A 12,110-nucleotide genomic window follows, 5' to 3' on the forward strand; every position below is an offset into this window, starting at 1 on the left:
CTCCTATACTAATCTATTGTGATAATAGTATTGTTGTTTTCTTTTCAAAGAATAATGAGATTAGTAGTGCTTCTAAATATAAGGAAATAAAGTATCTCACTATTAAAGACTTGGTTAAGAAAGGAGACATTGTGATAGAATATTGAAAGACCAAGTTGATGTTTGCAGATCCTCTAACCAAAGGATTAAGTGCCATAATGTTTGATAAACATGTTTTTGATATAGGCATTTTATAATCTTTTGCTCCTTTGGGTTAGTGGGAGTTTCTTGCTTTATCTTTTGAGATTACATTTATATGTAATTTACTTGTTGATGTTATGAACTACTTTGTGGGCCAATATTTTTTGATTATTGGATGTTTATGCTTTCAGTTAGGCTTTGTTATATTCTCGAGAATAATTGAATTGAAAGCATGTAGTTCATATCTTGTTGTGATCATTGTATTTTAAGTATATTTACTAAAAGACAATGATATTTTGTTGGCTTAATGTTTTAAGCAAGTTTAGTGACACTTACTTATTTATTAAGTAGTGTATGTTTAATTTCACTGGCTTATTTATTAAACATCACGGTATCAGTGAAATTGAGGACTGATAAGGATATTATGTTATTTAAATTGATCACATGTTGAACATAAATCCTTACCACACTACTAGACTTATTGACCATGTCGATTTAATACTTTGGTATTTGTGATTATGAATGTCTTTTGTTGATTTAAAAACAATATGACTGTCATAGTTCATTATCAAAGGTTAAATTGGACCGGTATGTTGAGATGCTATCAGAGAACTATCATTTTTTAAAGTGGCCACAAACGTTTTTCTGTTGTTCAACCCATGAGTCGTTTTCAAACAAAATTATTTTGATATATAATATATATATGTATTAAAATCAATGTAGCCCAAGTGGGAGAATGTTAGACTTTTATTTGGGCTTACATTAACTTTTATTGGTTTTATTGAAACTTGGGTTGATTGGATAGTTCTTTGCTGCGTTAGCCCATATTGTTGGTGATCAATTGTTAATGGGCTTAGCATCTGTGTGTAAAGTCTAGGTGAAGCAGAAGTGTGGGCTTTTCTAGTTGACTGAAGCCTTTGATGAGCGAGGCCCGGTCAACTAGGGTTTTGTAGCTAAGTCCCCTCCCTAACTCTATAAATACATATTGTCTCATCACAATTGTATACCTTTTGATAATCAGATAAATAAACTACTTCTGATTTAGAGATCTAGGGAGGAAGACTTAGTTGATAGTATTGCACTATCAAATTGGAGTAACTGCTGTGGATCAAACTGAGATAATTGCTATGGATCAATCAGGTACACATACCTAATTATTATATCTTATTATTGTGTTCTATGTTATATACAAATAGATCTTGGGTTTATTATTAATTTTTCTATCATGCTATACATATGTGAGCTCTTGTTAGTGTTTCCTATTAAGTGAATAAAAAAATATTGAAGTTGAAGCTGAAGCTGAAGCTGGAAGAGGCAAAGAATGCTATTTTGACGAAATTAGCAGTAACAACAATCTGTGAAGAAAAGAGAGTACAAAAAAGCATCATCGAACCCTTAAGAAGAAAGAACTTGAACTGAGAAGTGTGTGGAAAAATGTTACTTAACATTTAAGGTTACTTAATTTTATGTAGCAAGGGCATCTACGATTCACTAGAATAGCAACCTATATATATTCATTATGGATCAAATAATGTAAATTTTTCAATGGAAAACATTACTTTACAACCTTTTCCAAAGCAATAATATAGAAATTTAATTCATAAACAAAAAAACACAACAATAGAAAACATACACTATTTGGTTTGTAAAAGCTAGAATCATATAGCTGTTCTAATAACACGAAGCATACGAAAATTTAATTTCTAAACCAAAAGGCAACACAATAGAAAACAGAACAGAACACATAAATTACACAATCTGGTTTGTGAAAGCTAGAATCATACACTTTTGCAATTAGGACATGACTCTCAAAATGTTGTTCCCTACAATACCATATACATGATATACTATTACAATAATTAAAATTTTATACTTAATCCATACTTGGCTCACTCTACTATATTCTTCCCACTGTTCATCCATTTCCCCCCATTTTCTCATCTTTTCAAATTTGTTTGAAAGCTTCACTTTGAAAATTTCAGCTAATTCAAGAGTGTTTGCCAGGTACCAATTATCATCGTTGTCGTCAGCACTCAAATCATCACTGTCATCAACATCCTCATCGTTCACAGCAACACCAATGACATACTTATTCATCCTTAAAAGTTGACTTGAAGTCTTTTTCGTTTCCCATCTTTCATTAATGATCTTTATAATGCAATAAAGACTCCCTAAAATCATTATCAAAGATATTGCTTTAAGGATGAGAGAACTTTTTGGCATTATGCCCACTCCTTGAGAGGCAATACTGAAAGAAACTATCAATAATAATACATCATTTAATCTCGTAGATTGTTTCTCTAATTTGCCAATTTGCTGGTCCAAGCATTTCAAATAATCATTTTTTTTTCTTGCAATTTTCCAACTTTACTTCTAACTTCGGTTGTTCAATAATTCTCATATTTGTGAATATCAAGAATCTACTTGCACATTTGATATTATTTTTCCATTTGATTGGAAAATCAAACACTGGTGTATGTTCTTTATCGATCTTGAGTTTCTGAAATAGCTTCAACATTTCGAGAAAATAACAGATAAACTCATCCTGCAACCAATTGATTTATATTTTATTTAAACACTTTTAAAAATTATGTAATTATTTATTGGAGATAACTTACCTCTGTGATAAATTGGTTCTTTTCGAGCGCCTTGTAAAAATTATTAAAAACTTTTAGAGAGAATAGTATAGAAATCACCAATGCACCTAATGCTGCAATAAGTGAGGGCCTCAACTTTGCCACCCAATATTCTACAAAAGTAATTAATTGAAATGAGAACAATAACAAAAATTAAAAATTAAAAACTTAATAATTTAATTTGACTTACCACTTTGACACTGTATTATGGTCTTACAAAATAAAGCACCATACTTGTCAAAATCGAAGTTCATTTTCTGTATGGATTCGAAATACTTTCCAAGATTTAAAGGAGTCACAATTGTTATGCTCTTCGGAGTACATCCAATGACATCCAAGATTTGAAACTCCATATCTAAACACATATTTAGTGTTATAGTATGGAGTTCTTTATATTTTGCCTGTTCGATAAAATCGTTTTAGTAATAATAAATGGATGGAAAAGTAAGTAACTAATTAATAAAATACCTTATGCATAAGGATGGAGAAATCTTTCTCCCTTGACTTCCAAACAATGGAAAGACAACTTAAAGCAATGAGATCAATGGTTCTTTCATTTTCATGGTCAACCTAAGAAATAAAAAAATGTTAAAAGTAAAACAAAGCATTCTAATGTAGCTGCTAAGTGTAACTTGTTGTTTGGTTTTTGAAAATAGCTCAACAAAATAGAAACCAATTACATCCAGCACTTAACATGACTTGAGAAGCAACGAGTAGGTAGCTACATCATGGTATTATTTAGTTAATGAAGTACCTTTTCTCTACAGACATAGAGATTGAAAATATTTACAGCTAGGTACGGAATCCAAGCGTCAAATGGTTCAAATTTAGAATACTGCATTTACAAATCAAATAAATAATAACTAATAGTCCAAAATCTATTAGTCATCACAACTATTTACATATATATATATATATATATATATATTCAAATCAATCAAACAAGATTAATTTATTTGATAGAAAAGGATTACGATTTTTGTGTGGCTACAGTTCATGACACTTGTGATGAGTTATTTTCAGTTAGACTCTTTCACTAGTTGTTCGTTGTATCTGTTGAAGTTTAGTTATGTGGAAGCACTTGTACTCAAAGTTTTGTTTTGATAGAGAATTCTGGGGAGAGAGTTGGTTTGTAATAGGAGCAAGACTCATTTGGTGATTGAGCTATTTCCTAAACTTGGCATTTTAAATCAAATTCTTATGAACATGGTTTTAAACCAATTCTTATGAACATGGTTTTAAATCAATTGTTATGAAAATGGTTTTAATTTAAATCAATTCATGTTTGAGCTATTTCCTAAACTTGGCATTTTACATCAAAATCCATGCCTCAGCAAAATGTTGTTTTCATCAAATCCTTATTTTCTACTCTGTTTCAGCTTTAAGATGTGTTGGTGGTTAGATTTGTGTATAGCTGGGTGTTAGCCACTGTTTAATTAGTTAGTTGGTTTCTTAAGTTTCATTTATTTTCTCTCTATATTCTAATATTTATGCAAAGATCCCAGTCATCTCACAAACTCATTTGTTGAATTGAATTGATGTATAGTAAAAAAGAAGTAGAGCAAAACACTTAACAACAAACAGCTTGATGGGCCAAGACAAGACAAGACTACTTACCATCTCTATAAGCAAAATTGACCTGTCATGAAGATTTTTACTGAGATTACTTTTTGAAACCTCCATGTCCAAGTATTCTATCCAATCAATTGTGATATCCAAGCAAAAACATGTCATCTTTTTTTTTTTCTTTTTTTTTTTTTTTGGATGAAGGAGAAACCAGTCGTACGTGAAGTTGGACAGAGGAGGACATGTCTTCTAACAATGTGGTTTGCCACTCTTCACTGCACACACAGTGTTGAGGCCTAGCAGTTGCCTCTGCTATTTTGCTTGATACATCAAGACAATGTCTGCCTCTGCCTCTGCTATTTCTTCCTCTTTCCTCTTCCTCCCTCTTTTTAATCGTAATATACATATAATTAAGGTCCTGAACATGGAAAGTTAGCTTTCCTCCTTGTTTTAGAAGATATGCATTTGAATAAAGCTGGCTTGGATTGGTGGGCCCGAGGTATTGGGTCATTTAAATTCAAATGTTGGGCCGTGTGTGTGTTGTGTAATGATGTTGGTGGGCCTCATCATGCCGGTGGATCTAAGCTGCTTATTCTTTTCTTAATTTCTATATCAATATATACATGTAAATTTTTACATTATTATGTAAATAAATTTATTTAATAATAACAATAGAAAGCCTAAAAAATAATTCAATACTGCATACTACTACAAATTGTGTAATGTGTTTTTGAACCAAGTAGGAAGCAGCACTAGGTCTTTATGTTGACCTTGTGGTGTATCAGTCAATAATCACATTAGTTGATGGTTCTTTTATATTCACTAGTTGATGGTTATTTCATCTATGAACATGGTTTTGAATCAATTCTTATATATGAACATGGTTCTAAACCAATTCTTATGAAAATGGTTTTAAATCAATTCCTTTTTACAAGGAAACATGCGCTTATAGTATATAACAATAGTACTTATTATAAATGACAACATGGAATATGGTTTGTTTTTATAAAAATAATGTATTGTTACAAAAAAAAATATGACCCTTATGTGTATTATTGAAATGACCCTTGTTGTTATTTGATATGTCCTTTTTGCATTTCTCATTTTGAACTGAGCTATACAAAGAAAACCCTTCTCTTTTCTCTCTTCTTAGTAGCAGAAGGTATTTCTTTTTCTTCTCAACTTTCTATTTTTCTTCTTAAACTTAATATATATATATATATATGTGTGTGTTTATTGTGTTCTAACTTTATATACCAATAAATTGGAGCTACTTTGGTAATAGGATTAGCTTAATGGACAAAGGAAGGCACATGAATGAAAAAATGGGACTAAACCTTCTCCCATTTGAAGGTAAGTTTATACAATATGTTAGATGTAACTTTCTTAGTCAAAATCTGTGTTTATAAGAATACTATTATGAAATTGACTTAAATATTCTTTTTAACTCAAATATCTCATTATTGTGTTCTTGTTAATGAAAAGGAGTAACAAAAGTTACCTGTGATATGTTTAATCCACTTCAAATCACCAGTGGTTGGGAAAAATACTTAGCCATGGAAGTTGGCAAAAGCAATCTCCACAGAAATTTGCACAATAGATCCATTTTGATTATAGACAAAGTAAGTAATCTTCTTGACCCATCAAAGCGTCTTATATGTTTTGGTGTAGTTCTTCATAAACTGCTAGAATTTATCTCTCACATTGGTTAGAGTATGTGAGGTTATTTGTATATTTTTAATATATTTCTTAATCTGTTTTCCTCTTGCATAAATATTAGAAATATAGAGAGAACTAAAATGAAACAAAAGAAACTTAAATGAAATGCTCCTCAAGAGTTGTGCTATTATTCATTTCTATCAGAGAGAGCTTCACCATCAAAATTGTTTTATTTAGTGCAATGATTCATATGTGTTACACCTGGTTTGCACCCTAGATAACTGGTTTTTTTAGTGCAAGTAGCTTTAACAGTACCAGTTAGAAACACACAATCCTAGCTCATGTGGGCTCAAAATGTTGGAAGGTGCTATGCTTACTTTCCATCACAACATTTTGCTGAGACTTGGATTTTGATGTAAAATAGCCAAGTTCAACAAATAGCTCTAGTGGGGAGGCTATGATTGAGTCAATTAAATATATAAGAGGGTCTACAACATGCAGAATTCCTTTTTACCCTCTTGTTCTGTTCTTCCTTCCACTTTAGTTAAGATTCTACTAAATAATAGTTTACAAGCCTAGGATATTATGTTCTTCCTTCCCCATTCAAATCATCCAAGTTTTATTCCAACTAATCACATAATTCATTATCTTTAAAAATAACCATAAACTAACTTTTCTATCAAATAAATTAATCTTGTTTGAGAGAGATGATTGAGCGTCTTCTATTTATCCACCTTGTAAGCATTTTGTTTGACTGATTTGAATATATATAGATAGTATGATAAACACAAAATGATATATGTTAGATATATATTAGTAATATTCATTTTATTTGTAAATGCAGTATTCTAAATGGGAACCATTCGACGCTTGGATTCCATATCTGGCTGCAAATCTGTTCAATCTCTACGTCTGTAAAGAACAGGTACTTCATTAATTAAATAATGCCATGACATGATTTTTTCAAAATTTATTGTTGTTTCACTCTAACAATTATTAATTTCTTAGGTTGAGTATGAAAGTGAAACAAGCATTGATCTCATTGCCCTATGTTGTCTTGACATTGCTTGGAAAACAAGAGACAAATACTTTTCCATTGGTCATCTTAAGGTATGTTATTAACTAATTAGTTAATCTGTTTTAATTGAGTATCTTCCAGTCTTATAATTAATTAATTCATTCTGTTTTTTGCTTTTATTCTTCTGTTGTTTAATCTTGTTATCTAGCTGTCTTTAGCTGAATTAGTTAATGATTCATTAGCTATGTAAGTTTGTTTAGGCATGTCTTTCTCTTAGGGCTCGTTTGGAACGCTGTATTAGGTCGTATTGTATTGTATTGTATTACATTGAATTAGATTATATATCATATTTTTATATAATACTATGTTAAACTTTAATTTATACTAAAATATTATATATTTAGGTGTCAATAAAAGTTAATACCACATATAGTTTTACATAAAAATATTGTATAAAATACAATTCAATATAATACAATACAATACAATACGACCTAATACGGCGTTCCAAACGAACCCTTAAAGGTTAACCAACTATAATAACAAGTCTGCTCTCTTAAGAGTTTTTCTTTTTCCTTTCTTTCTATCCTCTCTTGATTTATGTGTTTTTTCTCCTTTGTCTTTCTAGTGCTTTGAATAACTTTATTATTACTAAAATAATCTTATCAAACAGGCAAAATATTGGGAACTCCATAGCATAACACAAAGTAAGTGTTATGATATGGAGTTCCAAATCTTGAACGCACTTGGATTTACTAAGAGCTTAGGAGTTGTCACTCCTTTAAGTTTTGCAAGTTATTTTGAATCTCTGGTGGGAATGCAGTTCCATTTTCACGACTACACTGATTTATTCTGTCAAACTATAGTACAATTGCAGTGTGGTAAGTCAAATTAAAATTATTTATTGAAAATTTCATTTTTATTATTGCTCTCGTTTAACTAATTGCTTTTTTTCCTATTTTTGGCAGAATATTGGGTTGCAAAGATGAGACCCTCACTTATTGCAGCATTAGTTGCATTAGTGATTTCCACACTATTTCCTCGGAAAGTTTTTAACCAGTTTTACAAGGCGCTCTTTGAGAACCAAATCATCACAGAGGATGAGTTCTTCTCCTTTTATCCTGAAATGTTGAAAGCCTTTCAGAAACGCAACATAAAGAATGAACACTTGAGGTGGTCTCACTCGACAGAAACTTTATTAAACTTTCCAATCAAATGGAAGGTTGGTGTCAAATGTGTAGGAACATTTTCGATATTTGAAAATGTAACAATAGTCGAAGAGCCAAAATTAGAGCCGAAGTTAGAAAGCTGCAGCACAAAGAAGAATGAATACTTCAAAGAATTGGACAAAAAAATTGAGGATATGCAAAATAAGTCTAAGATAGTAGATGGTCCATTTGTAGTAATAGTTTCTTTCACCCTTGCCTTACAAGGATGGTTTGGGGCCATAATTCCAGGGTGTAGCGGTGGTCTTGCCCTTATAGCATCAGTACTAACTATTATTTCAGGGTGTCTTTATTGGCTTACACACATCACAAATGAGAAGTGGCTGGAACAAAAATATGCTAGTGAACTTTTAAGGATGAATGAGCATCTCATTAGTGTTGTTGAGAGTGATGATTCGAATAATTTCGAGAGTTGGTACCCTAGAAACACTCTCGAGTCAGCTAGCGTTTTGAAAGCCAAGCTTTCAAGCAAACTCAAAGAGGACAAAATACGGGAAAAGAAGACCAAAAAATGGGGCAGCCATAAGATTGTAGTTGTGCTTATAATAGTTCATATATGTGCTAGTGTAGTGAACATTATAGGATTTTACCAGTCTTGTAGCAAGCATTGAATCTTGCTTTTAGAAACCAGATTGTTATAGTTTTGTGTTTTGTTCTATTTTATGTCTTTGTGTTTTATACTGTGTGATGTTGAAAGTCACTACTGACTTAGAAAGTTCTAGAATAGTTAAGTACTGTTTAAATGAATGAAGTGAATTCTAATACTTGGACCTTAAACTAAAGCTCAAGCACAATTGCTAAAATTTTCTAGAACAGTTAAAGTATATATATGGACCTTGGGGTCCTCAAGGTGTGAATTATATATAATTGTTGTAAAGGTGTGAGTGCTTAGTATATTATGGCTTATGTTCAAGTTTTGGTGTAATTATTTTTGCAATAATAATAGTAATTACGTTTTCACGTGTTGTTGTGTTGTCTTACAAGTGGTATTAAAGTTGGGTTGGGTTGGTTTATATTAAGAGTCATTTGTTGAGTTTCTTAAAATAGTTGTGTGGAGAGTTAGTTAGAGAAGGCTAGATCAGCTTAATATAGCTAGCACTTCGGTAAAACCAACTCAACTAACTAAGGCAACAGCTCGAGTCACCTGGTAATGAGCTGAACCAATTAATGAAACAAACTTAAAGTTGACCTGGAAAAGATAAATGAAGCCAGACAAAATAGATGCATCTAAGGACAACTTAGATAAACAGCTCAAACAGCTAGGAAAGGAACCAATTCAAAACATAACTAACATAATATTAAGCAACATAATTTACCATACAAAGACATGACACTCAAACACAATACATTGGAAGGAATCAATTGATAGTACTATCTCTAGATTTATGCATTGAAGCAAAATGATTCTTGATTGATTGTATGTTCACTTGTCACTTTAGATACTAGTACATATAAAATAACATGCTTTGTTTGAGCCAAATATGTTCGGTGGTTCAATAATCTTAGTTTCCTCTTGTATTTATGTCCAAGATAAATGTAAAGGCTCCTCTAATTGCCTGCAAAGAAAAAGGAACAACATTAATCAATAAGATTAATCCTTGCTATTCACTTGTGAATAAACAAGCATTTAATATTTGGAGAGAAAGAAAGAAAAAACCATTTGAGTTTAGCCAACCAAACACTTGGTAGTCAATCAATCTAAAGCTAATTTTCAGTCAAATTTTGGACTACTAGTATCTGAATTATGAGTTAATCATAGTTTTTCAATTATGAGCCATAGCTAAGAAGAAGCCCAGCCCACCAACAGCAATATCAAATGCCCATTAAGTCATTTTTAATTTCCATCAAGCCAACTAATTAACTAGTAGGCAAGTCATTTGTTACTATTAGTAGAGTCACTCGGATTAGTGACTTGGCAGGATTCGGTTAACTATAAATACCTGTTTTTTCAGTTGTAATAGAGCTAGTTCATTCATTGTATTTTTAGTCTAGAGAGAGAGGTTAAACACTAGAGATCAGAGAAGATTTGATTAAAGCTTGAATTGTTCATAGCTTAATCTTGTGTGCAATGCTGTGTTCTTTCTATGTTTACTTGATTGTTCTTAAATCTAATCTATCCAATTACTTCCTATTATGTCTTTGATCAATCTATGATTGTGTTTGTGTGGATTCCTTGAGCTGCAATAGTGATTGTTTCACAACATTTTTATTAAAACAGTAAGTATTATTGTAGTTGTTCTATTAGGGGACCACACTAACAAATTACTTCATTTCTCAAGTAAACATATATAACATTTGCAAAAGAATTGGTTTATGACCAAGAATAATTGTTAGAAAATACAATTGTAGATCTTGATGCAACCAAAAAATTTATTGTGTTAAACCTCGGAGCCATGAACCAAAAAGAAAGATTAAAGCCAGAATAACAAAGATGAACAAAGGCAGAGAAAGAGAGAAAAAGGAAGGAGAAGAAAGAATGATCTCATTGAACAGAATTACAGTACAGCAATTTATACAAGTTGATTAAACAAGAAAATATCTAAGACAGCTAGGCAAAATAACAGAATACAAACTGTCATTAGAATCCTCATTACCAAGAAGTCTCCTTGTATATTCACATTTATGAAACCACCAAGAAGTAAGAGCAAAAGCGATGAGTAAAAGAAAAACAAAAGAATGATCAAATCACAGCTTAAAGATTTCTTTGTTTAACTTTCTCTGAACAAGTTCACTCAGATCAGAACAATCCTCTTACCTTAAAAGCCTTTCTATATACAAATCTCATAAAGCATACATAACACTCAAATTAACACAAGATCAAACATAAGATATGTAAGATATACACATGATTCATTTTGAAGATTACAGTAATACCAAAGTTGATCAGTGAAAACTGATGAAAGTGGTTCTCTCCATTGCATAATAAAGATATACTCCAAGTCCTAATTGTTAAGATAGAGAGGATGAACTTGTGTTAGTACTCATGTATTACAAAAACTACTAGTTATGATGAAGATAGCATTATATATATATGTAAATCCAAGCAAATCTCAAGAGAGCATAAGTTCATCAACCATTTATTTATTTATATCTCTAATTTTTGAACAATAAAGAAAAACTCTGTGACAGAATCATTGAGATGTTTCTGAGAGAAAGAAGAAGAGACTTTTCCATGAATAAGACAGCTCTTGATTTTGTTGCAGTGAGAGTAATCACCAAGCCTATACTCCTCCTTATAACCCATGTCAGAGACAACTCTTCCACCACCTTTGTTAGAAACAACTAAGGCAAAAATAGTGAAAGAGAAATGAGTAGAAACATAACAACCATCAGAAACTCTGCCCCAATAATTAATTCCAGCAACCATCAGAAAAACCCCAAGAACAATTACAGAAAGAAACTTCTCACACTCGCTATCCCCTTGCCAAACCTCCGAAATTTTCCCAATAAAATATATATATACCTGCAAATAATAAAAGATATTATACAGTTTTTTTCAATAGGCAGTTTGCCCTTAAAGACTTAAGGCCTCTTTCATACTTTTTGGGCATTGAAGTTACTCAATCCGATGCTAGTTTACACTTGTCTCAAGCTAAATATGCCAAGGATCTCCTAGCTAAGGCCCAAATGAGCAATACTAAACCAGCCCCTACTCCTATGACAAGTAGCATTCGTTTATCTACTTACTAGGGGGAACCCGTGGAAGCTGTTCACCATTATAGGTCAATTGTTGGAGCATTGCAATACTTGACCATTACAAGGCCTGAACTTTCCTTTAGTGTGAACAAGGTGTGTCAATTCATGCAAAAACCTCTTTCCACACAT

General features: G+C 31.6%; 2 protein-coding genes across 2 annotated transcripts; one reads left to right on the forward strand and one right to left on the reverse strand.

The window, feature by feature from the left end:
- The first annotated feature begins 5,548 nt into the window (after positions 1-5,548).
- LOC133036626 (uncharacterized) lies at positions 5,549-9,207 on the forward strand. The gene is made up of 6 exons (XM_061113183.1): positions 5,549-5,735; positions 5,868-6,004; positions 6,886-6,966; positions 7,050-7,151; positions 7,733-7,940; positions 8,028-9,207. The coding sequence occupies exons 1-6, from the start codon at positions 5,678-5,680 to the stop codon at positions 8,894-8,896; spliced, it is 1,455 nt and encodes a 484-aa protein (XP_060969166.1). The 5' UTR covers positions 5,549-5,677; the 3' UTR covers positions 8,897-9,207.
- A 2,163-nt stretch (positions 9,208-11,370) lies between these two features.
- On the reverse strand, positions 11,371-12,110 carry LOC133036731 (tetraspanin-8-like). The gene is made up of 2 exons (XM_061113458.1): positions 12,033-12,110; positions 11,371-11,748 (listed from the first exon to the last, which is right to left on the reverse strand). The coding sequence occupies exons 1-2, from the start codon at positions 12,108-12,110 to the stop codon at positions 11,371-11,373; spliced, it is 456 nt and encodes a 151-aa protein (XP_060969441.1).

This window comes from Cannabis sativa, chromosome 4, assembly GCF_029168945.1.
Source record: "Cannabis sativa cultivar Pink pepper isolate KNU-18-1 chromosome 4, ASM2916894v1, whole genome shotgun sequence".
NCBI lineage: Eukaryota > Viridiplantae > Streptophyta > Magnoliopsida > Rosales > Cannabaceae > Cannabis > Cannabis sativa.

What these genes read in the sequence shown, in the direction of transcription:
- LOC133036626 (XM_061113183.1), top strand. Translation starts at nt 5,678, where the DNA reads ATGGACAAAGGAAGGCACATGAATGAAAAAATGGGACTAAACCTTCTC. An exon ending in AAACCTTCTCCCATTTGAAG is followed by an intron (nt 5,736 to 5,867) that starts GTAAGTTTATAC and finishes GTTAATGAAAAG; the next exon opens with GAGTAACAAAAGTTACCTGT. An exon ending in TCTACGTCTGTAAAGAACAG is followed by an intron (nt 6,967 to 7,049) that starts GTACTTCATTAA and finishes TTAATTTCTTAG; the next exon opens with GTTGAGTATGAAAGTGAAAC.
- LOC133036731 (XM_061113458.1), bottom strand. Translation starts at nt 12,110, where the DNA reads ATGTGTGGAAAGAGGTTTTTGCATGAATTGACACACCTTGTTCACACT. An exon ending in TCAGGCCTTGTAATGGTCAA is followed by an intron (nt 11,749 to 12,032) that starts GTATTGCAATGC and finishes TATTATTTGCAG; the next exon opens with GTATATATATATTTTATTGG.